At 36.3% G+C, this 26260-nt stretch overlaps 2 protein-coding genes across 7 annotated transcripts in view; both read right to left on the minus strand.

Moving 5' to 3' along the window:
• LOC104911440 (macrophage mannose receptor 1-like) overlaps window positions 1-10691 on the minus strand; it is a 31436-nt gene extending 20745 nt beyond the window's left edge. For 4 of the 5 annotated variants that reach the window (XM_085227319.1, XM_085227320.1, XM_085227316.1 and 1 more), the window contains exons 1-9: window positions 10514-10691; window positions 8189-8350; window positions 7414-7527; window positions 6264-6410; window positions 5253-5435; window positions 4185-4339; window positions 2611-2721; window positions 1384-1499; window positions 433-581 (exon numbers count right to left, since the gene is read on the minus strand). In XM_085227319.1, coding sequence (XP_085083445.1) covers window positions 433-581; window positions 1384-1499; window positions 2611-2721; window positions 4185-4339; window positions 5253-5435; window positions 6264-6410; window positions 7414-7527; window positions 8189-8350; window positions 10514-10580 — 1204 coding nt within the window. In that variant the 5' untranslated portion in view covers window positions 10581-10691. Of the gene's footprint in view, window positions 1-432; window positions 582-1383; window positions 1500-2610; window positions 2722-4184; window positions 4340-5252; window positions 5436-6263; window positions 6411-7413; window positions 7528-8188; window positions 8351-10315; window positions 10409-10513 lie in introns of all 5 variants that reach the window. The other variant, XM_085227317.1, reaches the window with a different exon arrangement.
• A 1640-nt stretch (window positions 10692-12331) lies between these two features.
• Window positions 12332-26260, minus strand: part of LOC100545114 (macrophage mannose receptor 1-like) — a 29309-nt gene continuing 15380 nt past the window's right edge. The window contains exons 18-30 of one of the 2 annotated variants that reach the window (XM_031553904.2): window positions 25965-26032; window positions 25184-25284; window positions 23919-24055; window positions 22820-22934; window positions 22044-22240; window positions 20807-20897; window positions 19256-19488; window positions 18260-18425; window positions 16912-17064; window positions 16439-16555; window positions 15794-15955; window positions 13789-13821; window positions 12332-12632 (exon numbers count right to left, since the gene is read on the minus strand). In XM_031553904.2, coding sequence (XP_031409764.1) covers window positions 12493-12632; window positions 13789-13821; window positions 15794-15955; window positions 16439-16555; window positions 16912-17064; window positions 18260-18425; window positions 19256-19488; window positions 20807-20897; window positions 22044-22240; window positions 22820-22934; window positions 23919-24055; window positions 25184-25284; window positions 25965-26032 — 1713 coding nt within the window. In that variant the 3' untranslated portion in view covers window positions 12332-12492. Of the gene's footprint in view, window positions 12633-13788; window positions 13822-15793; window positions 15956-16438; window positions 16556-16911; window positions 17065-18259; window positions 18426-19255; window positions 19492-20806; window positions 20898-22043; window positions 22241-22819; window positions 22935-23918; window positions 24056-25183; window positions 25285-25964; window positions 26033-26260 lie in introns of both variants that reach the window. The other variant, XM_019616409.3, reaches the window with a different exon arrangement.

The raw sequence follows: 26260 nt of genomic DNA on the forward strand, positions 1-26260 counted from the left end.
TGTTGAAATGCAGAACAGCTGGACACCTGCTCTCCATTTCTCACCCGTGGGCCCCATACTCTGCCCATAATCATTTTCCTCAAAGTGATGAGTTGTTGTTAACAGGTGTTAAAAATGTTAAAAAAAAAAAAAAAAAAGAGAGAGAGAGAAAAAGAGACTATGGATCTTGTCAGCTCCTATTGCATTCAGCGTAGCCCATAAAAATATGTTTCTGTACAGATTTACAGGTAACTGAGTTACACAGCACCTGACACTCTGCTGTGGAAGTGTTTTACACTGGAGCCAAACGCGAGGTCTGTTGATACTGGTCACCTACAGCTGTATACACAAAAGTACCATCTCTTACTTCCAGTACTAGGGGATAGAAAGCAGAAATCTGCTTGAATTTCAGCCAGACTCTGATTACAAGGGTTAAGCTCATGCAGAACTTACCTGGCATTGCTGAATTCCAGTGTGTGAAGGAAGGAGTTTCCCCACTTGTCCACCTGAATATCCCTTGTTCTTCTGTATCAGAGAGACCGAGCCAGAAATACTTTTCAAACCTCAGCCCAGTCAGACTAATCAGGAAGGCTTGCTCATTCCTGAGGTGGAAAACAGTGTTCAAACACAACCTATTGCCTTCCACTGCTGATCCAATTGGTACAAATAAGCCTGTCATGCTAGTATGACCCCAAGAGAACGAGTCCTCAGAGAAGTTCAAGCAAAACCTCAGCAAGCTTTAGTGTTTTTGAAAGAACTTGATGAGGGACAACTTTCTCCTTTCAGCTGAAGGCATCCTCTCCTTTCTACCTGGTTGTGTTAAATGTTGAAAATCACCAAATCACCACTGCAAATGTCACAATTTGTGATGCCTCAAATCTATCAGCAGGGGAGAACTAAGCTGCAGCCAGATTTGCTACACAGTGGTGTTCCTCAGTGGCCATGAAGTGCAAAGACCATTTGAGATGGAGGTAGGTGCCATAATACATTCTGGCTATGGTAGAAATATACGGGTGTATACATTTGTTCAGAATTTGGTGTAGAAGGTGCTTAGGAATTTTTTTTTTTTTTTTTAATTTCCTACATTTTATGAGGTAGCTCTCAGTAAATAAAGGAAAGCAGTAGTAACCAATTTCCAAAATAAAATAAAAAGTAAAATAGAGGCTGCCTTAATTAGAAATTTAATACTAGGAGAAAATGGAACTCAAGAACCCTCAAAATTTGAAAGCAATTTTAATTAAATAGAAATCTGTAAAAAATAAGTCTTTTTTCTTATTACTTAACTATTTAAAAGTATTACTGAAGTGCTTTTCAAAGCTTTCTCAAAAAAAAAAAAAAAAGAGACAAATTTTGAAGGTTTCTGAAGAGCACTAATTTTAAAGTAGAAGAATGATAATTTCCTACCTGGTTTCCACTGTAGCTAGATAAGCTTTGCTCTGCTCACATGTCTTATTTGCGTCTGAGAAATTTGCAAGTGCAGAACCCACCAAATAACAGTGAAAACCAAATCTTTTCCAACCCTGTGAAGAAGAAAAGGATGACCTTAATGTGAATTGTAAAGATATTTCAGTATAGAAATTAGCTGTGCTCTTGTATATGTAAATATTTTATATTTAATTTGTTGCAGCTGGGATTAAAAAGATGAGATTAGACAAATTTGTTAATAAACAAAAGCTGTGAGTTTTTTTTGCTGTTTCTTCTCCTACAAAAGGCATTTTTACTTAAAGGATGATGTTAAACTCTTCATTTCTTTTATGTGTACATGAATTTTCAAAAAAAATAGTGACTGTGTTATCACATTCCAGTTCATTGTAAGGCTGGGTTTGTTCAAACATCACCATAATAAGGCAGTGATTCATTCAGGGGGAGCTGTGGCCACACTTTCTCTAGTTGCAGGATCTGACATGATGAAATACGAAAGTATTCCAGTTCTGAAATTAATTCTTGTATAAGCACAGTTCCTCAAAGCTGTGCCTCCCACCCTTGAAGGAATAGCAAGGAGACTTTCTCAGCCAAGAGGAACTCAGCCAGTGCTTGTTTGGGGTGTGAGTGGAAAGGAGGAACCTCACTAAAACACCCCTGCTTCTTTCTGTTATTACAGAGATTGATGCTGACTAGAGTAAATTTAATGATTCTCTAAAAAAGTGTATTTTGGAAGAAATAACCCACTGATATTACTAAAAGACCAACTAAGTAATCCACCAGTAGTGATATGGTACAGAAAACCTGATCTTCTTATGTTTGGAAATTACTTTGTTTCTTTTAGAGTTCTTTCAGTAGTAAAGACTTTGCTATGAAAACTTTAAATAACAGATCTGAGAGACAGAACAAAGTGGCTTAAGGCAATTTTGCATGTTTGGCTATAAGTAGAACAGTAATGAATTGATGTTACAAGGGAACACCTGGGAGTGGGGGGAAAGGAAGTATTCATTTACCTGTAAGTAGTTGTTTACATTCTTGAGTATTTTCAGAGTGAAAATGAAGTATATGCATATATTAATAGTTTGTTTGTGGGGAAAAGACTAGGTTTCCTCAAAGAAACAAACACCAAAGCTCTAAAAGCATGAAGAGCAAGTAAAATAATTCATGTTGATTTTCCCCAGTATAAATCATTTATGAGACACCATTTACTTCCTGGCAGCCTGGGTCCTTGATCTTTTCTTCAGGAGACTGTGATGAGGCCTTCTTTTTACAGATGTAACCAAGTTGCCTATCACAAACATCAGTTGCCCAGTACCCATCCTAGAAGAGCAGAGAGAATAAACAAATGTAAAAATAGGGGCACTTGTAAGCATAAGAAAATAATCATTTTCCTTCTTCTTCACTACAAGATCCACTGATGTATTTTACATAAGAAAACTATAGGATTGTTGATGGAGATTTCTTAAAAAGAAAAAAAAGACACCTTTGAGGAATGGTTTGAGCTTCATTTGATGCTGTTTTGAAGTTTCGACATTATTGACTATTACAACTACCTATTTCATGAGAGAGTTAGTAAAAGACCTCTCATCCACGGCTAATGGATATGCATTTATAGTGGTAATATTTCATTATGCTTATGGCAAAGAGATCAATGAAATAATATACACCTAAATGTGTCACAGTATATCGAATTATTTCATTCATCAAGGAGAAGACTGAAAATAACTGATTTCTGTCATAGAAGGAATTATGTTAAAAAATAAAATTGAAATAAGACCTTTTTATTCAAGAAATGTGGTTAAGGATTAATCCTATTAATGTCTAATACTGACAGACATAAATATTGTTCAACATCATAGCAATTATGCATTTTTCTAATTTTTTTGTGTTTGTTGTTTGTTTTCCATGATACTTTGTATATGTGTATGCATATATGTGTAAATGAGTATAAAAACCCAAACAATCATGATGGCAAGAAAATAAAGTCTACAGGGCTTTGGATTAAATTATTTGGCAGATATGTGTTACTGCCCTTATTACATTACAGAGGAGAACTATGCGCTAGTGCCATGTCTTCATGCCTCAATGAAGTGATATAGATGAACTTAATGGTCTACCAGACTGGAAAACAAGGTATGCTAACAGCATCTTTGATAACTACTAGCTCATCTTCCTTTCTCTCCAGAGCTACAACTTTTTCCATTGTTGTAACCAACAGATTAAAAGTAAATTCTAATGTAAAACTCATGAATCTGGCTTTGCACCATGAAAGAAATTTCAAAATGTAGCATTAGAATTATGGATTTGCTTATTGTCTGCTATGTAATACAACAAACACTTCCAAATCCAGCACAAAGAGGGACAGATAAAAGTTGGGATGTAGTGCACAAGAGACGGCCTTCATGCTCTAATAAAAGTGCTGGTTTCTGTTCAGATCTGTAGTAAGGGATGATTTAGTTGGTAGAGAAGAGATGTCAGATGCTACCCATAAATCCTTGAAATTAATAGACATATGGCTCCAATTCTGATCTTCCCTGTTCTCTCAAGTTTTATCAGTCTGATGCCAAATTTGTTTCTAAGATATATATATATAGATATATATATATATATCTATATATATATATCTTAGAAACAAATATATAAAAGATATAAAGATATAGATAAGATATTTAAAAAAAAAGATACAAAAGACTAAGGTAAGATATAAAGGTAGATGATGGCACATGATTTCAGTCTGAGGCAGTTATTAGTTACATTTCTATAAAATAGCTGCAAAGTTTTACCTGCCCCTTCATAACAACACAGTCCTCTAAACCGTTCCTATAGGTGGGATGTCTGCGCTGCCATGTGGTGAATGTCACAGGGGTCCCATCACTCCACTCAAAATAGAAATGAGCCTTCAGGTCATTTAGGCCCAGCCATAGCTCTTCTGTTGGCTCTAAAGCATGGAAAGAGAAAGATTTACTTATTGTCTGCTATGTAATACAACAAACACTTCCAAATCCAGCACAAAGAGGGACAGATAAAAGTCAGGATGTGGTACACAAGAGGCAGCCTTCATGCTCTAATCAAAGTGCTGGTTTCTGTTCAGATCTGTAGTAAGGGTTGATTTAATTGGTAGAGAAGAGACTTCAGATGCCACCCATAAATCCCTGAAATTAATAGACATATGGCTCCTTATGGCTGACAGAAATTTTTTGCAAATTGAGCACCTGTGGCTTAGAAGAACAAAATACCCCCAGCATGGATATAAAGCAATGAGTGTGGCAGTGTGCCCCACTCATCGGGAGATGAGATGAAGTCCAAGAAACAAAGACATTTGCCAATACATTTCCTTAACTGGGGATCCTTAGAGGGTCTGTCGGGAGTGGTCACTAAGTCCAGCATACGAGGTGAGTGTCAGGACTGGTGAAGACAGATTTGAGGAGAGTCAGAAATGAAAAAGCATTATTTTCTTAGAAGGAGATATATTGAGAGGTTATCCTCAACAAGAGGTTTTACTCTCAGCAGGAAGTTAAATTTCTTTCAGATTTGAAGCTCAGTTCTGGAACTATAGAAACTTAGGGAAAAAAAATGCAAGAACTGCAAATATTAAAGATCTTTATGTGGAAATTCTGTTACCTAAATTTGTTGAGAATAAGATGTTTTCTTTTCTCATTTCAAAATATTTTAAAATGTAGATTTTCTTAATAAATATATGCTTTTTTATGCATCAGTAACAGCTGACAACACCATAAGTTATATACAGCCTTCAGCTTGTGATATTTCAGAGAAAACATTAATATTTAATGAAGCCCAGCTTTTGCATTGCAGATGTGCCAAACAAAATAGAGGCCCACTTATATACTCACTGTAACCAAGCTGTGACACCAGAAAGCTGTATTCAGCAATGGTGTGGACACTGGCCAAGTCTCCGTCTTGCCTCTTACATGAAGTCAGAGCATCCTTCCATGCTTTGGATTCTCTTTGAATGCTGTAGCAGTGGCCTGCATATGGCCACCAACCTTTTGTGCATTTAATAGGTCTCATTTCCTCTAAAATAGAAGCACAAATATTCAGAGCAATTTTATAAAGTGTAAAATAAGCACTCTTTACAAGAAGTAGTACTATATGAATAAACACAAAGTTGCAGGTAGAAATGCAAATATCGTCAAATAAGAAGCAAAAGTCATTAAGGCAGAGTTTGCTTAATATGCAAATAGAATGATTAGTCTTTCAATGTCAAGTTAAGTACCAATAAAAATGCCCACATTGTGTCAGAGATGTAATTTAAAATTTTTCTCTGGAGAAGAGAGACCAAGGCAGAGGTCTGTCTCTCCTGTCTTCTGCTATAAAAGCAGCTTTTAAAACATTCCCAGACAACAACTTCTGCCAGATCCCTCCTGTATGGGGATGTCCACAGCTACACTGATGTGTCATTGAAGTCTTTGGTCTCAGTAGGCAACAGATGAAACATAGCCTGCATGAATGCTGCTGCTCCTCCTGCTCTGCACATATGAACTCACTCAGTTGCATATAGTTGTTGTAAAGGATTTTTATATTGATATTGAGCAAAGGAGAACCATAAACTTCCTACTGTTTGTATGCAAAATGCGATTGCTATCACTGTTATAGTGGCAGAGCAGCTTCTATCTTTTTTGATAAAATGAATAATAGAATGATGAACAAAATAACAATATTCTCCAATAGATGATAAATATGTTACACCTTTGTCCTCTCATCTTGTATGAAAGTCCATGTGTGCATATATAGCTTCGCTTTTGGAAATCTTGTTTAAAAAATAATGTTGCATTCCCTTGTCTTTTACAAATTAGGGATTGCATTCTCTGGAAACCAAAGAAAAATTTTCTTTCTATACATACCTTTGGTTATATTGTAAAATTTTGAATTTATTTTTCTCTTTTGACAGATGTAGCCAAATCTCCGGTTGCATTCTTGGTTTTCCCATTTAGCATTCTGTCTGGGATTCATTGTGCCACAGATTTTCCCAGGAGCTGGGAAAGGACTTCCTTTGAGTAAGAGAGAAAACAGGTTCTCACAACTGATATATACAAAAAGATCAACAAGTGGATTGCATTGTCAGTAGAACCATTGTGTTATTGTGATTTTTTCAGTGCTTGACATGAAGAAGCCCTCCCCAGAGGATAATTGCTGTTGCAATTTGCAGGGTGGTGCTTTTCATCTTTATGCATTGAGTGAGATAAACGAATCTCCTTAGATTTTGTCTCAGGATAGTATGGGGAACATTCTAGTTCTTTTCCTGATACACTGGTACTCGTAGGCAGAATAATCATTCTTGCACATCTCAAGAATTTTGCAGTTCTTCTTTCCTATGAAAGAGGTTTTCTTTTTTCTGTTTTGTTGTAAAAGAGTCTCCGAAAGGAATAGAAAAGTGGTGTCTAGTACCAGATCTGCTAGTGCTGAGGAACAAGAAGGTAAGCAAGGGGACATGACTGCTTGCTGGGTGGTGGACACTTCCTACAGCCAGCCTGCTGCCCTTACTACCCTTGCACCAGCAAACCCCACACTCACCCCTCTCCCATCACTCTGGGCTGCTTTCCATCCTCTCTCGGCTGTCCCTCTGCCCATGTGTGAGGCACACCACAAGATCCCCAGTCTCTCTTCCTACACATCATTCCATGCAGTTTTGCATATAGTATTGAGGAATTTTGAGCTTGCTCTGTGAGTCTCTCCATAATATTTAGAATTTCTCCAGACAACATAGTGCCATTATTTTCTAAATATTTTGCTACTTTTTGAAGATTTAATTAAATTTATACTCTTGGATAACATTATGGAAACATTCTGACCTCTGATCTGCGAGGTTAAACATCACTTCAAAAGAGACTCTCTATTCATAAATAAGCTCTTTGCTTATGGGAGAAAATAAAAGGTCATTGGCTATTGTAAATTAGCACAGGCTTCTCTGAAATAGAAGCAACTGAGGTAGTTTAATTAGTTGGTGTCTTATCAGAATCCATTCCAAGATTATAAAGTAAATGCAGTTCTTACCTGGAGCCCAGTTTAAATATCTGAAAGGACTGCCCCCAGCCCACTGCCATCCACTGTTGAAATTCAAGGTGTTCAATCCAATCCACAATGAAAAACTGAATTTTTTAATTAGCTCTAAATTAGAAAAGAAAGTCAATGGTGCCTTCCTATTCTCATTATTAGCAAGCTCATGTAGAAGAAATAAAGTCAAAAGTAATGTACCTTTCTTGGTTTAAACCTGCCCAGAAATACTGCTTTTCACATTAATGAAGTAAACAGATTTAAATAGTAAGATGTGTAACTGAATAATTGTAAAGATAGCAGAGATCTCCTATTACTAGCAAAAATGATAAATATCTGGTTTTACTATTTCAGTAACAGTTTATTCATCATCTGTTCCCATTTATAACCCCTATATTGTTAATAATAGTCCTTGAAGCACAGAGGAAAGAGGTAAATTTGAGGACTAGGCTTTAGTCCTGATTGGAAATGAGCATACCAGTAGGTAAGGCAAGTGAGGGAATCCTCCAACTGAAGCAGGCTGCAGACATGGCAACCACTACCTGGAATACAACAGTGGGATGGGGCTACTTTCCTCCCTGCACTGGTTTAGGAGCAATCACAAAGAAACACCAGCTAATCGAAGAGCTGCTCAGAGCACCATCTTTGTGGCTCCTAGCGAACAACTCTTCTTTTTCATTGAGCCAAGAGACAAGGCAGCCAACTGCATCCTCTAAAGCTCTGGAGCAGCACAATTCCCCAGCATATCTTATGGTCTGGTTTTCTATTCTTTTACCTCCTACATATTCTTGTTCATGCATCTCCGTGATGCTTAATAGTTCTGCATTTTGATCCTGACAGCTTTTCCTTGCTTGATGCCATGTTAGAGCTGATTCAGAGTTTATTTGATAGTGAACACCAGTAGAAGCATCTTCTGTCCAAAATCTCTCTGTGTCATCTGAAAGAAGTGAAATGGAGTGCTACTGTTAGGGTATTGGCATTGCATCAGCTAAAAGAAAATGAAGTACGTAATGATGCAAAAACTGTAAGAATGCATAGCATCAGCCATACGTACACGAGGTCATGGCCTTACATTGCACCAGGGAAGATTCAGGTTGGATATCAGGAATTTTTTTTTCTAAAAGAGCAGTGAGGCAGTGGCACAGGCTGCCCAGAGGGGTGGTGGAGTAACCATCACTGGAAGAGTTCAAGAAACATGTAGATGTGGCACTGAGAGATGTGGTTAGTAAGCATGGTGGGGACGGGTTGATGGTTGGACTAAATGATCTTAGTGGCCTTTTCCAATCTTAATGATCAAATCTAAAGCACTAGAAAGTTTGAAATTGGATCAATCATCCATTTAAAAATTTACTTTTTACAAAATTTAAGACATTCTTTTAAATTTGTTTTTAGAATGAAGTGAGATGATACACAATATTACTCAGTACTTGTTTTTAATCCACAAAAGGGATAGTAATACTACCTAAACCAGGCACATCTGTATATTCAAAAAAATAATTCCTGGATGAACTCAGAGGAAGAAAGCAAACATGCAGTTGAACTATGGCCCTGGAAACTCTGGGGAAATAATTCCCTCTTAGTTCATCAGCAAGAGAAGTAGCTTGTTCAAAGTTGCTGAACCTGGCCTCTGGCAGCCGCAAGGAGCTATAAAATTGTCTGTGTAACACCAGTGTGCAGATCAGCTGCAATCTTTGTTTGCAGAACAACTCATAAAGCCTCGTCAAACTGTTGCACTGTTGGGAAAGCAGTTGGCGAGGAAAGCAGAACAGACTACAGACTTTGTCCAGCGGTGGAGGAATCCCAAGCATAGGTATGTTACAAAGATGGGAGAGGAAGGTAATTTTAGCAGCAGCATGTTATGGAGGCTGGTAGGAAGAGACAAGAGCAATATAGAAAAACGGATGTTAAAGGAAAACAAGAAGCAATAGTGTATAGCAGTATAAATGAGAACTGACCTGCAGGATGTATCTAAAGAATAAAGAGTAATTGTAATTTTGAAAAGAAAGATAGCAGTCCAGAATCAGTCTGATCATTGACATGCAGTTAAGTCACACGGATATCACATATAGGAAGGAGCCTTTTTCAGTTCTCTGGTCCATGAGGAGAAGCAGCCACCTGCAGCAGGTGAGTCAGGACCTGGCTGGGCTGAGCCAGGCTCCAGAGATTCTTCTTCCTTTCAGCCCTCAGCTGCTGGGACTAATGTTCAGACAGATTATTTTCACTTATTCACTTGTACTCTGACAAGGATGTGCACATTGTAGCTGATAACAAACCTCACTGATGGATCAATAAATTGTTTTTTTAGCAACATTTAAAAAGGACTTAATAGAACTATTTATCAATCCATTTTCCTACCTAAACTGAGAGGTCATACTATCATTTTAATTTTATTATTATTACTATATTTTTTTTTGCATCTAGAATTTTTAAATAAAATATTGTAATAGCATGGTTTGAGCTTTAAATGTGTTCAGAGTCTGGTATGTTAACCTTGTAGGAAAATCTGATTCTGCCCTGTAATGACAAGCTGTGGTTCCTGAAGGCACAAAAACCCTGGATAGATCTCACACATTAAGGAGCTTACTGCATTGTACTATTCTGCTCAGCTCAGTAGGTTCACTTTATTATTCCATCATTTTTTTAAACAAACATAAAAACAATACAAAATGAAATAAAGCAAAACAAAACAAAAAAGGCTGACCCAAAAGAATACAGGTCAGTCATCACTACAGCTCAGATGAATATATGGCTCTAAAATTTCATCATTGCACTATGGAGATGATGGGGAGTAAATTGAGAGAGCCCTATGCTACCCCACCTCCTATTGCCCTCCCTTACAGTACCATCTAATTTAGCACTTTCACAGAAAGAAACACCAGTTTAAGTATCCTGCTCTTATTACCTTCCTTTCCCTCAACATCTGCACATCTCTCCTCTTTCATTCTGTGAACTGGGAGCTACCAGGATAACACGTTCTTTACATCACATATCAAGTCTGATAACAAATATAAAACAATCAGTTAGTCCATTAAAACTGTAAATATGCTCAAGGAAAAATATTTTCATACCTAGTCTAACACAAAACCAGCAGGAAACTTACCCAGAGACTGTAATTGCAATGTACCACACACAAGGCAAAGGAAAACCAAGAACTTGGCAAGAGTCATTGCAAATTGTATTTTCCTTTCATTCCTCAATCAAAATATTGTATAAAAGCCTTCTGAGTGAGGATAGTAACAGATCCTTCTCTCTGTCAAAGTGCTGATGTACACATGACATATCCTGTCACGTGACATTCCAAAATAACTCTAATGCACACTGGAAACATCACTCTCTTTGAAAATCAAGTTCCTTCCAAAATCAGCATCAGTTAAATTCAAAGTTCTGACAAATAAACCTGAAAAAAGCGATAAGTGAAATATCAATTAACATGTAGTAGGGTTTATATGCCAAAGTAGAATGTCATAGGAGGAACAACTGTCTTTGCTTTTATTTATAAATTGTTAGGAAGAAAAATTAATGCATAAAATGGTTGACTTGATAATTAATAAGAAATTGACTTCACTGGGTAAAACCACATTCCATGTACATCTGAAACCACAAAACGAAATAGCTCTGAAAGAGGGAAAGTACACGGAGGACACAATTTCTGCTTGGTTCCCTCTTCTCCCTGAAGTGCCAGTCACACTCTTGTCCAAGTGGGCCTTAGGTTGCCTCAAGTAAATGGATGCTGAAATGTGAGATTTCAGCTCTCCTGGGCTGAAGGGTGATGGGGGCAGATCAGTGCAGACACTGAGGCAGGCTAAAAGTTAATTGAGGAATTGATGCTGGTTACCATCATTTTGGGATCAATGTTCTGCATACTACATTTTGCTTGTGCCAGAGGCTAGACTCACCACTGTGCTAAATTGTTGGTTTTATTTACACTAAAAAAACCTGGGTCCCACTGCCTAGAAAATAATAAAGAGAAATGAACTTTATTATTTCTTTTACTTTTCCACCATGCAGAGTAGGCCCTACACAGCCTAGAAAAGCAAAAGGCAAGCAAAATGCTGGGGCAATCTGTTAAGCACACAAAGTGGTCAGTGTCTACACGGCATTTGTGGCTCACCTAAATTTCTATTTTATTCTGCTTCTGCCTTTTTTCTAACGGCATGATTATTTTTTCTTGCTGATTCCTCATATAGGCGATACTGCCGCATTCCTCAATTTTCAGTTCCTTTTACTTGCATTTAAATATGGCAAGTTGGTGCTTGTTTAAGCTGAATACAAAGAAGTGAGGAGAGAAGCCCTCTTATTAAGAGATGTGAGCACTTCCCTTTTCCTTTCCTCATATAGTCTTTCTGGTGGCTTTGAGAGATGGTTCCTAGCAGCAGCTTAGCTGAGGCTTTCTGCTGCACGCACATGTCTAATGTCTACTAGCAAGTAGTAATAATGATTGTGCTGGTGTTCTTTGCCTGCTGGTAACCTTCAGCACCGTGCTGCTGAAACAATATTTTGAGTGTTACCTCTTTTTAAAATAGTGCTGTTTGTTTAATATTGTGATACTTCCAAGAGACAGCCTTTAGTAATCAGTGCCTGCCATGATGAGTGGGGACAGTTGGAGCAAAGTTTATGAGGCAAAAGAATTTTACAATTGCAAAAAATATGAGTAGTTGTAAATTTTTATTGTTTTTTCAATTCACAGGGATCCAGTTCTTAATAGTAATCACATTTTATTGAACATTTATTCTCACAAGTTTACATCATTTTTTTTCATTATGTTTTTTTCTTGACAAGCTATTTACATTACCATTTTTGCTAGGGCTCTTTAGAGGAACATCTTGACTGTTACAAAACTACAACATAACTCAGTAACACTGATTTTGTGAAATATGCATGGTACAAAAGATACAAAAAAAAAAAAACAAAAGAAAAATATTGCAAAATGAGAAAAAGGATTTAATTTAAGATTGCTAGAGACATTTAACAGATACATCCTTCAATTTCAGCAAGTAACTTCCTCGCCTGAATTAGTTTATGCCACAGAACCCATTCTCACCAATTCCTTAATGAACCAACACATCATTTAGAAGTGTTTCAATCTCTTGATAGTTGGTTTTGCCTTTTTCTCTTGTAGATTAACACACTAGCTCCAAGAAGACTGAGAATGGCCAAGAAAAACAGAGGCCAAACAGAGGGATGAACAGGTGGATGAGTCTTTTCACTCCTTTGCTTGTCTGAAATGAATGCATATTACTGTGAGAAATCTTAATATTTCTTTTATTACACATACAACATGAAAACCAAACTGTTCTCTCTTGAACAGACTCAGGAGAGAGCAAATCTCTCTGAATGATAGCTGATCGGTAGCCAGATCCCTTTCACTAAAGCTAATGTAGTTTCAATGGATCTGAGTTAGTGATATACAAAGCTATCTGTCAAAGCATGCATAAGAATTCAGTGAGTAATGTATCTATGATTTGTTCATTATTTGACTTCTGAGCTTTATGACTAGTCACCTTCATTTCATGGCTTACTTCTGCTTTTAATTATGTAATGAATAGAGCTGACTAGGAAATTAAATTAAAGACAATATTCTGTTTCCATAAGAAGCTACACTGAGGTTTCTAACCCTCTGATCAACTGGCTAGAGAACTTCCTCAGTCCTCATTCTGTTCTGCACCTGTATGCATAGTCCTTTTTAAGTCAATGAATCAACATGGGAACAGCAGTTTTGCATAATCTTAACTTTCAGCATGTTCAGGGCCTGGGAAAGGAAATTTCCTTGTTCCCCCTGCATGGTGCTACTGTTCTGCAGGGAAAATATGGAAGAAACCTTGCACTATTTCCCAGGGCCTCACTGAGGAAATGGGAAACAAGCCTCTCTGAAGGCCTTAGAACAACAGAGAGCAGATCTTGAAAGCCACAATTTTGATTTATTGACACAGGACATGCTTTATTTATAGCTTTGGGATGCTAATTATTTGGAAATTAATTTTCCTATCAATTTGTTTGCAATAATTCCTATGGAAACAAGTTCCATAGACATCTATACAGATTTTTGCAGCCAAATTGCAGTTCTTTGGTGTCTCTCTTCTCTAAGTCTCTAGCTGGGTCACTGATGAGCTTGTCAGATCTGCATTAGCCTTGCAGCAATTCAGCCACCCATGACTATCCATGCCCTCATGTGACTGTAAAAGGCAGTGGGGGACTCTCATGAGTGATTTACAATTATTCATCTCAGTAACTGCCAGCAGGGTGTTCTCTAAAAGGGGATAATAAGGAAAACTCATTTTGAAGTTTTTTGTTGTTGTTTTGTTTTGTTTTTGGGTTTATTTATTTATTTTTTTTTCCCATTTAGGTTCTCATTAGTTTTCTTAGGAAAGCTCTTACCTTTCTGAAGTTGAGGACTCTCGCTTGGTTCAACTTCAGCAAATATCAGAGAGAAATAATATAACACTTCATTAAAATTCATGTTTGCTTGTTTCTCTAAAATTATATAGGATCAAAAAAACCTTACTATTACTATTACATTAATGAGATTAATTAAATAAAGGGTGCCATAAGTGAGGCAAAAAATAATTTGCTAAAGTTGCATCTTCCTACCTAGTCTTATCAAACTATAATATTCATCAAAATATTTTTTTATCTCTACCAAAATGCAAATTGTGACTTAAAAGTGTTCATTCAAAAATATTTTCACATTTTACTTCAAATATTAATTTACTAAGAACATGATATACAACACTAGAGATTAATTTCACACAGCGTATTCTAATGTCCCCTTATTTAGCAGGAGGCTGCTGTTACCAGCCTGGATTTCTTAAATGTCTTCCTTAGAAATTGTCCCATGAATTAGGGATTTAATCATCCAAGCTTCCTATGCATAACAGAGGGACAAACAGAGAAAAGATCTCCATAAAATCTTTTGTTATTAGTATTGTTAAAGAAAGAGATACAAAAAATGCTTCAAACTTAGGAAAAGGGGAAAAATAAAACATACCAGACATTCTTAGTGAACAAGAAAAATGACTGTGAAAAAAGACTTTCTAAGAATTTCTCCTCAAGTTTCCTTTGCATTACAGTTCAGATAAACTACTCAGAGTAGAATTTATAAAAGCAAAATATAAAACGAAACTGAAACAGAGATAAATTTAAAATGAACAGATACAAAGGAATAGTAACTCCAATAGCTGTACACTAGAGCATCTTATGGACTTGAGTGCTTTCTCGATGTTTTAGTAAGTTGGATAAAAATATGTGATTAGCACTTGTTTGCTGATAACGTTTATCCTGTATTTCTTCTTAAAAACTAGGAGCTTAACTATTAATATCATTATTCTTCTAATTATTTATATACAGTTCCAGCTTAACTATAAAAGTAATATATTTCAAACCTCAAGAAGAAATGTCTGAGTTTCTGGAATATAATTCAGAATTCCTTAGTAAATCGCTAATGGCACTTAACTGATTTATTACCAAGGACATGCTTATTTCAAGATAAAAATTAAGAATGCAAGGGAAATATTTAATTAAACATTGCCCATGACTCAGTGGGTCTGGAACAGCAGTCTCCACTGCTTCACATTCTATGCCCATGGCAGAATACAAAAAAGAACAAAGCAAAAGCTACAAAATTAAACCTCGTCTGACAGCTACTACAAAAGAAATTACACAGGTTTAGAGATGACATCCTATTTTTATTTATTTATTTATTTATTTTAGATAATTGGATTTTAACATCTACATTAAAAGAATGGAATCATAGTGCTCTCTTTAAGGCAGCTATATTTTTTACATCTCCACTTGGGAATACAAGAAAAAAAAGTGTTACTACATATTCCTCTCCCCCTAAAATATTAGACTGCTATATCCACTATGGCCAAAAGTTTTGAGAAATTCTGATGAGACAGGCTCTATAGTGACTTTCTTTACATTTTCATATAACAGATAGTGCTCATGATACTATTAGTCAACAAAACCAATGGATCTTTTAGTATTCTTCAGGCATTAATGTTTTTTGAAGTTATTAAATCAGGCCCAGTATTACATCAGTTTTTGAGATAGTATTTGAGTACAGCACACTTGAAAAGAAAGCTTGAATACTCAGATGAATTCCTCCTTCCAAGAGTATAACAACTATGACAATACTTAAACCTTTTCCAGGAACTAAGTTTGCACAAGAATCTTCATTAGATAGTAGAAATTTTCTGAAAGTCTCATTCTCAACCTAGAGCATATACAGTTCATACAAGAGCAGACACTGCTGCTAAAATAATAACAAATATCTGGAAAAGTGGGATATGTCAAATCAAACCATCAGAAATAATTTCCAGACTTGTGATATAGAGGTATGACAGCTAGTAGTAAAGTGGTGGGCTCTATTTTTAGGACTTACCTTTGGGTTTCTTGCAGATAAATCCTTTTTCAGAATAGCAGTCAGCATTTTCCCAGTAACCAGATGGTGCAGTCATTTCCACACAGTGGTGCTCCTCATCAGACTCTTTCTCCTCCCAGTTGACAAAGTCCATTGCAGCATTATCCAACCACAACCACTTGTCTAAAGAGAAAGATATATATAGTAATAAATTTTAAAATTTACCACACAGATGTTTTAATACCACAGAAAATTACTTCAAAAATGTCACATTTTTCAATAGGAGATATTGTCATTTTTTCTTACTGGAAGATCATTGAAGAAAGGTATAAATGCTACAATAAAACTGCAGAAAATTACTACAGGGATAATTGTATTTCATTAATTAGCATCCACAATGGCTATAGACAATGAGAAATGCCAGAGTAGAAGAGAATTCCTTAAAATTACAACTGGAAAAAAAATTAAGCATTTGAGTTCTGGAAATTGTTAAAGTTGTCCATATTTCAAAAGTAGCACCACAGAATTAAATATCAAAATAGAGGGACTGCTAGAATTCAAGCACCATCCATTGTGAGTTCACTTTTCCGAAAAAAGACTTCATGAAAAGGCAGTATAGATAAAAATGCCTTACAAATAAGTTAAATATTGAAAGTAAGGTATTACCATCCATATTTCTGTAAAGTCCTATCCAGAAGCCTCCTACTTTGTTTCCAAGTAGCTGTATTGTATGGATCAGAAAGTCAGATTCATCCACATCTTCTACTGAAACCAGTGTAGCACCTGAAAGGCATTAACAAGCAAATGACCACAATCTAGGCAAACAACCACTGGAATGATCTCCTCTTCTAAGGCTGTAAAAATGATAACTTTTGAAAGTTTTATGCATGCTAGCTTCACCCATTTCTTCTTCAGAAGTTGTACTTGATCCTTATGTGTCTTTTGCAACTAGGAGCTGTTTGTGATTCTATGATTTTTATGAGGACAGTACCCCTGTTGGTGGTGGCCATGGTTCCCCATCACTGCCTCAATTTAAATAAATATTTTTAATGGTATTCTAAAATCAATGTTTTTATATTTCTGTGTAGAATTTGTATAAGTCCTTTGTAAAGATCACGTCAGTTGACAAAGTCTCTTACCTAAATGAGTGCACTTGAGGGAGGCCTGGGCCCACCTTGTCGCTGCTGAAGCCTCAATGTAGTAGCAGTGCCCATGGTAAGGGATCCAAGCTTGCAGGTCAGCTGCTTCAGGGCATTCACCAGACAGCTGAGCAGGCTCAGTTGGAGCTACAACTAAAGAAGATTGAAATTGGTCGGAAAGTCTAAAATTGGTATTGCATTGTGAGCAACACATGAAGTGGGGTATGCGTATAAATGGAGCACAATTTCTACCAGCAAGCATTAACTACCTCAAACTCTACTCTTGACTCTTCTTCTATGCCCCGGCTCAGAAAACAGAGAGATCTAGGCATCCAGAATTGTGAAACATCTACTCTCCAGCCACATTCCTTAAGACATGGAAACAAATCACATTCTATAATGCTTATCTGGCTTGGCAGCACTGTGAGGAAAAGAAACCCTGAGCGATAAGGATTCATATCTTAAATTTGCATTCTCACATTACAGCAAGTTGTTGCAAGCTAACAAATTGTCAATATCACAGTCCCATATTTTATGGCTGCTGCAGTCCATGTGTGGTCACTTTATATAAATGAGCCATCAGTTTAACATGTCACTGCCAAATCAGTTTATTTATCATGTGTATAACTCACTTCTTTGGTTCTTGCACTGCATATGAAGACCAAATGTATGTCTAGAAAGTTTAACTCAGAAGTCCCTTTCAGGTGTTTAAGCCTGTCTTGAATCTCACATATGGAAGAGACTCTATTGTATAGCTTCAAAGTCAAGCCTCCTTAATTGAGGAGGGAAACAACATGCTTCTGCAAAATCTACAAATAAACATAACTCTGGAATACCTCTACCTGGAATTAAAGTCTCATTCACATTACCAAGGCTCTTATGCCTAGATCAGAACTGCTTTAGCTCTAACAATAGCAAATGGAAGGAAAATTCTTGCTAGCATTTTGGTTGCCAATGTGACATCAGAGCATGAACTTGTCCAGGTGTTGCTGTCCATGCAGGTGGTGAAAGCTCCAGCACTTACTTACGTTACACAATCTCAAGTATGATTTATGCCCACATCTCAGAAAGAGGAAAAATACCTGAAGAACAGAGTTTCATCTTATGCAAACAGTTATGACTACTTAAAAGCAGAGCAGCCATATCCATTTCTCCAAAAGGCTTTCATGTGCCTTAGACTTGAGCTCATATACCGTCTAATAGAAAACTTCCAGATTCTGCATGGAGGTAGACAGTATTTTGAAGTTTACTGCTATGAGGATTTTAACCTAAGCCATAACAAAGCCTCTAGGTTTAGGCAAAGTAGTGGAATTAAGAATGTGTCTTTTGAATGATTACATTCACTTACCATTTGATTTCTTACAAACTGAGAAGTATGTTTCTTGGCAAGGCGCTGTTTTCCAGGTACCATCAAGGTCTAGATAGACACAAGCATTTTTCTTCTTTGGCTCCTCTGCTGCCCACTTAGTGAATCTGGTTTTCCAGTTATCAGTCCATTTGTAATAACTCCTAGTCTGAAAACAGTTAAGCTTTGATAATAAAGTTCTGTGGTGTTTATAGCATAAAAAACTCAGCCACATAACGTTCCATTTTTATTTGAGATTTTCAAGAAAAAACAAATAAACAGGTGCTGTTCTGTTGTTTTAAACACTATTCACAGTACCAATGTCACTGGCAGCTATAGTTACTTAAGAACTAAGAATTAATCATATTCAATGATGCATTACTGTCAAGAGGATTTTTTGAAATTAAAACAAGCTTATAAAACATGGTAAGAAACTCCCATAAGTCAATCTTAAATTATTTACCTATATAAGAGAAGCAATTACAATTAACTCACCCCTGGTATTCTGCTTTAAATTTAGACTGAGCAATTTGGTGAGTAAAGATTACTTGATATTTAACAGTCAAGATCATCCATAAAATCTCTAATACTCATAGCAACTATTATGATATAAATAAGAGTTACAAGAAGCCCTATATATGGCAGAGAGCTGCAATGGCTTTCAAAACAGCTAATGGCTTCTGCACAGTAGCTACACTTGGCTTGTGACACTCAGTCTGTAATATTATTTCTGTTACCATTTCTTTTATTATTTCTGGAGCTTTTTCTTTGTATTAGTTCCAACCTTCTCAACCTCTTTTGTGATTTCTTTCCTCTGGACTTGGTGCATGAAAGCCTGTAATCAGTTTTCATGGGGCCATTAGAAATTCATGTACACACATGGTGTAACCACCAACAGGATGGTTATTTCAGAATTGCTATAAGCTGAGCATCCAACAGAAACAAAAGAAGCAGAAGAGTTCACTGAGCACCTGAACCCCACATCTGTCCAACACTTACAGTATTGCTTTTAAGGCCAATCCATACAGGTTTTCCATATTTCTGTATCTGGATCCAAAGGAATGAATGGATGTAGGCATCTAAAATGCTTGCAAGTTCTGCATGTTGCTCTTGACAGTTTCTTCTGGCCTCTTCCCATTGCATTTTAGATGAGACAATTAGATAGCTGCTATCACCATAGTGGACAAAGTCAGAAGATGGATTTGTTGCTGGTAAGTTAAACTGTGCAGTAACTACTGAACAAAAATAAGATGCGTGAATTTAAAACAGACCACTGATAGCCAGTATAAAAGAAATTTAAAAAAATACAATGTTCAAAATATCCATAAGTTAAATTATTCATTTAGGTTGATGAACAATAGGTAAAATAAAACCAAATAAACAAAAAACCCTTGTAAAACAAAAGCCAAATTTGTTAATGTAAAAAAACAGACTAAAATCCTGAGTGCCATGAAGTAGACAGTATACTTGCTGGATGCCAGACTAGTGTAGAAATTTCCCTTATAAATTGAATATTTGTGTTCCCATAATTCAAAATATTTTGACTACATCTGGATATCTGAATACACACTTATTTCAGGTCACTGGCAGGGGAGGGTTTGGGAATGGCCTTTAAGACATTTACTGTTGTTCTCTGTTAGCACAACTTGAGACAGTTAATGTTAATAGATTGCTGTTGACTAAGTCATTAACCTGTCTATTAGGACTGTGTGAATGTTGTCTGCACAGCTGAGTGGAGCAATGTTTATTTCTGCCCTGTGAATCAACAGATTGTAGAGAACAGCTGTACCTGAGATAAAATGAGACAACAGTGCCTTCTTGAAACTCTGTTTGCTGTGCAGGAAGATGGGGTTCATACAAACAAGTTAGCTATGTTGAGAGCATACAGGCTGGAGCAGCTGACTGAAGAGTGGACAGCTATTTTATTTATTTTTTTTACCAATGGTGTGATAAAGGTGAGGCTGTTTTGTTATCTGTGCTTTTGGTCCATTCCCATTGCATGTCTGGGCTACAATGATTTGCATAACTACAATTCTATAGCAGGAAAATAAACATACATTTCTTGTTTTGATATAAAAATATTCTTTGAAGATGAAGACACCACCAAGAGACAGTACATTTTATTAGAGTTCCTAAAACATTGGGCAGAAGAGTTTCAATAGAAGAAGATTATATCTTCTCAGATACAGCCAGAAGTAATGGGGGTATCACTGCAAGTTCCTCATTTTACTCTGCACTTTAAGAGTATGTCTAAGCATCTTCTATTTCACTAAGAAGACATCTTTTCACGTATTATTCTCTAGCATTATTCATGATTTAGGTACAAAATCCCAGTTAAGACAGTGTTTCCTCTCCAATAATTTCTGTGGAACAAATTATACTTTAGAAAAAAAGTTTTGTCTTAAGACTGGAGGAGCTTTTAAAATCAGAGAGATTTGGAATGACATTCAAAGCTAGAAAAAGTGACAACAGTTTGCAGTGCATTTTATATTGTTTTTATATAATCGAGATGCTTAACCTATTTAGGAGACTGGCTTAAGCAAAACTCACGTGAATTCATTTGGCATACGTAGCCTCTCTTGTTGTCACAGCTATCATCTCTCCATTTGCCATCTAATTTTATCACGAAAACACAATCTGTCTGAAAAAGAAGGCAATGTAAACAGTCATTAGAAAAGGCAAACACTGTACAGTGAGATGAAAATCCTGTGCTCCTAGTGCAAGCCTTGTGATGGAGAGGAGAAGAGCTTACTGAGCACCTATGTCGTTGGATCAGTTTGACAAGATTCTTGACAAATGATCCGTCCTGATATTTATTAGTGACCCATTTGAACCAGACTCTCACTGATGCCAAAATCTAAAAGAAAAGTCTATAAAAATAAGACTGTCATTACAGTCTTCTCAATTCTGATTATTATTATTATCATTATATAGATTTACTTCTGAGAATTCACGTGTATGAAAAAACATATATGAATTATTACTAAAAGCACTGCTCTGGATTTATCATAAGTTGACTATTTTGCAGAAAGCATGCACTTTCTATCAGTTGTTTGTAGCCTTTATCAAGGTATCACTATCAGATATCTTCAGGAGCAACAAAAATTTCCCTTTACTTCCTTATTTTTAATTACTTCAAAATTTCCTCTAGATGGTTCCCCTAGTTTCAGGATTGGTCTTGCCCATCTTTTTGTATTTTATCTGAGTTTATTTGTTATGCTGACTTGAATGAGTTTTGGCACATGTTAAGAATCTCCAGTGACCACCAGCTGCCTACTATTTCTGCAGAAACTCCTTCAGAAAAGAGATTTAACTTCAACAAAACAAATGCCCTTTAGTTGAAGGTATCCTTCTATACCATCAGAAACTAATAAAAAAGTTGAAATCACATTAACCAGGAAATGGGAAACACATGGAAAAATTAGCTTTGGACCTTAATTTGTTTTGTTTTTTTTTTTTTTTTTCCATCACTTTTATATATTTTGTGTTGCCACTAATGCTAGTGGTAGTGCAGTTTTGGAGGGAACTGATGTAATGTATGTCTTTGTTTTTGTTTGTTTGTTTTTATTTTTTTTTTTAATTGTTGTTTTGCAATAGCTCAGACCTTTTGTCCTTCTTCTTCAGAATTTCTGCCAAATATTTTTGGTAAATTTGGAATGTACTTTACTAAGGTCCATTCCGCTGGCTAAAGGACCTGTTTCAACATTTTGTTATTGTTTCTGTAACTTTCCTTTTAGGAAAATTATCTGGCTGCCTAAGATACAGCGGCTAATTATATTTTCCATACCTCCACAGTCTTATCTTCCAACAATTCAAACTCATAAAAGTCAAAGAAGCTTTGTTTGGTTTCTGGTGCACCTTCAACCCAATTGGTGTAGGAAACGGTGCTCCCATCTGCCCAAAGAAATGTAGATTCTCTGTTGATATCATTCATCCCAATCCAAACATTGGTTGTAGCATCCTTTAAATGATAGTAGACAAAAGCTAGAGGGAAGCAAAAACTTCTTATTAACGAAAGTTCATCATGACTCATCCAAACCAGGAAGAAATGTGGACAAGCCTAGAACAGCAGCCAAATTAGAAGGATAACATTTCCCAGTACAGAGCACATCATCTTTTAATTAAGTGCTTAGAAAATCATCTCTGGAACATATATTAAACAAGCATTAAGGCTGGGAAAAGCAGCCAAAGAAAAAATTCTGGAGCAAGTTAGAAAATGTCCCTTTCCTTACATTGTATGCATATGTAGCAAATCGGAAAAATACTATTGACAGTGAGAGAAAAAAAATAGTTAGTCTCAGGAATTTGGACAACCTCACTCAAAACAGACTGGAAGTTTCTCAAAAAACAGGTAATGGAAAGAATTAGAAACACGCATGTTATTTCTTACATGAAACATGATTTAGCAAATCTTTCACACTTCAGAATTAAAACATAAACTGACCTGGTAAATAAGCCATTCTCAGCAGATAATTTTGTAATATGTATTCAAGAGTTTAGCACATTCCTTAGTAGGATGTTGATATTTTTGAGAGCATGTTTCAGGAGAGCCCATATACATACCTTGCACTTGCTGATTCGGTACGGAAGCCAGGTTTCCTCCCAGATGAGTACAAACTTCTCGTGCATCATGCCATGCCAACTTTCTTGTTGTATTGGAGGCAAATATTTTGAAACACTGGGGAGGGGGGGAAAAAAAGCAACCATTCATTCAAACTAATGGAGATGGAAACTGTTGATTGTGAATACTATCAATTAGCTATAGGATGCACAGTTCTCTAGAAAAATAAAGGTGCTAGAATAATTGACATATTTCAAGAGTAATAAGTCAGTGATGTGCAAGATCTTTAAGCATGTATGTCCAGTGAGGTAGATATTTGGCCCCTTTCTTCGGACAAGGCGTAATCCAGGAACTGAGTATCACTTGAATTACTCATAACAATGTGAGGTATATAATCCTGCTATACATTTCCTTCTGCCTGCCCCTTACTGTAAGAGAAAGATCATTTAAGTTCAGTGGCTTTGGGTAATACAGTTGCAGAAAGTGATTGCCACTGCTCCCTGTCGGGCTTCCAGTGACTGTGACAATATCTGCTCACTGTGTGAAACTCCATGAAATACTATTTGCCATCTTTACCTAAAGTTCTTGGGATGCAATTGCAGTGCGGAGTATGTACATCAAGTAAAACAGCTTTCAACTCCAATTGGTACAAATACTTTTGTCACAGCAATGAGGACTTCCAGAACAAGACTGTATGTAAAATCATGCTCAAAACAATTTCAGTTTGGGATAATATGTCTGAACTGAAAGCTTTGGGAACTCTTATACAAGCCAGCAGATTTGCTCAAATGAATTCCTTCTAAATCATTCCACCTGAAGGGTTTTTTTTCCCAAGCCCAATCATTAAAAACTTCAGTTCGCAACATAAATACATAACACAGGAGAGAAACAGAAGTATTATGCAGTAACAATATACTGTGTTTGTCTATGAAGTTAGATGTCTATAGTTACCTCCAGAGAGGTCCTGGTATACTGTCAGCATACATTGACTGGATAATTACTCCTTTGTTTCATAATAACAAAAGCATACTTTTGTGATTACAGTTCTTTTTTTCAGTCCCGCTGCCATATGGAATTCACTTAAGATACTTATTGATGTACCTTGTTGTTAAAGAAAAGCCAACTTTCTGGACATCCTCCAGGAGGAAGTGGAGAAGAAAGTGTTGAATTAATAGAACTGTTATGTCTTTCACATACAAATCTATTGGGGACACCACAGTTTACATCATTCCACAAGCCTAAAAATAGATTGAATAAACAAGTTAAGATGTTATAGCATTTGCAAAAATCTCTTCCTATTTCGAATAAGAGTGTAATCTCTACTTTTCAGACCATCAAAGTGAGTAAAAGAGAACTCATACTACATTTATGAACTTAAACATCTTCCTTTTGTAAACAGTATGTGCTTTAGCTGCTCTGCACCATCAGTCTGTGGGCTCCTTGCTTAGCAATTGCAAAAAGAACAAAAGACAGGAAAAAAAAAGAGCAAATATCCTGGTTACTGATTAACTTCATTCTGATTTCACATTAAGTTGTCAAAGTAGGAGAATTACAGGAGGCAGATGATGAGAAAAAATACAAACATCTGATGAACTTTTTTTTTTTTTTTTAAATCAGAACACGATGTACTCTTTATATTTCAGTCTGCAATTTTATCTGAGAGCAAAGTAACCATGGCAGCTTTGAATGAGCCAGTTGAAGCTCTTACAGTAGCTCAGCTGTAGCCCCTTATGTTTAATTTGAACTGCTTGACCCTGCTGTTCCTCCTCTTCCAGGGCTCTGCACAGTGCCCATACCTGCTTATGATTTGTTCAGGCCATGGCATCACTACATTGCAGGGAGCAGAGGTAATACAACATAAAGAAAACATGCAAAATGTATGAGATAGAACATTCCAGATCAATCTGAGAGCATAGCGTAGTCTTCAAACATTATAAAATGTTTGTTATCTATCTTCTTATTGGCTTGTACCTTAAACTCCCCTTTTTTTTTTTTTTTTTTTGTTTTGCAGCTAAGTCATAAATACTTTCTTAAGTTCACAGCAGTGAATATAGGCTCCACTCATCTATCAATTTTTTACTCAGAGCAGTAGTGCAGAGCACGTAATATGCAATGTCAATCTCTTGAGCCCAGAGAGGTACCTGCATTAAATTACACATGGGACTAAAGTCTCCCCATACTGAATACATAGACTCTTCTATGGCTGGAGCTTATGTCAGTCATTGTATCTTGTTGGCTTGTCCCTCTTAAGGAACTGCAGAAAATAGCACTAAGATTGTATGGCCACTAACAGCAGAAGTTAGCCAGAATCAATTATAATCCAAAAGGAGAGAAGTAAAGTCTAACAGTTTAATCTTATTATCTACCTTGCTTTGAAAACATTACCACACAATGTTCCTCATTATTTGCAAAGTTAGGCTCATTAGGAGCCCAGGCCACATACGTTACTGGAGTCCCATCTATCCAGCTTAAAGAAAAGATACACAAAAAATTATTAATTAATACTCTTTCAGTTATTAGATAAGAATCCTAATGAACATTTCACAAAGACAAAATCCATAAGCATTTATAGGAACTGGCAAAAACTGTTAAGATTTTTTCTCTTTGATTTTCAAATCAAATTTAATTATTCAAATTTGAAGAAATTTGTGTAAGATATCGCTGGCTGCAGTATAGAAAAAGAAAACATCGAGAATATTTTCCATTGGCAGGCAGGAGTGGTCAACCATCATCTAATATCAGAAACTAATATTCAGTTAGCCATAGTAAACAATGCAGAGGATATTAGAAGTTTAATTTATCTTAATTTCTTCACACTGAATCATCTACTTAGTATTACATTCTTCAATCTGAGTATTCTTGATGTTTCTGTAGATGCAAAAAATACCTCCAGTTCATGGGGCCAATCTTTGAAATAGAAAGCATAAGAGTCCAGCTGCCAAAAAATGCTCCTTCCATTTTTCTTCTTGGGGAAACCTACTGGAACTTAGTCTGTTCTAGGATTATTTGCTTTTGCTTTGTACTTGTTAAACATACAACCGCCTTCAGTCCTTGTCCTTGATAAACACCACATTTAGTACCTCTGACTTCATATAATAGTTTGCTTCTGCATATTACAGATATTACAATGTGATTATCTTAACTTACCTAAATGTTTTATCCACACTAATTTTTAAACCAATGAAGTATTGTTCTGACTCTGTCCTGTATTTATCCTAAAACAGAAAGAAACTATTTTAAGGACTTGGGGGTTCTAGTGAATGAAAAGCTGGACATGAGCTAGCAGTGTGCATGTGCAGCCCAAAAAGCCAAATAGTATCCTCAGCCACATCAACAGAGGGATGGGCAGCAGAACAAGGAAGGTGATCACCCCCTTTACTCTGCTCTTGTGAGGCCTCATCTGGAGTATAAGAAGGGTGTCAGAGCAGATACAGAGAAGGCCA

The sequence above is a fragment of the Meleagris gallopavo genome, chromosome 6, assembly GCF_905368555.1.
Source record: "Meleagris gallopavo chromosome 6, MGAL_WU_HG_1.1, whole genome shotgun sequence".
NCBI lineage: Eukaryota > Metazoa > Chordata > Aves > Galliformes > Phasianidae > Meleagris > Meleagris gallopavo.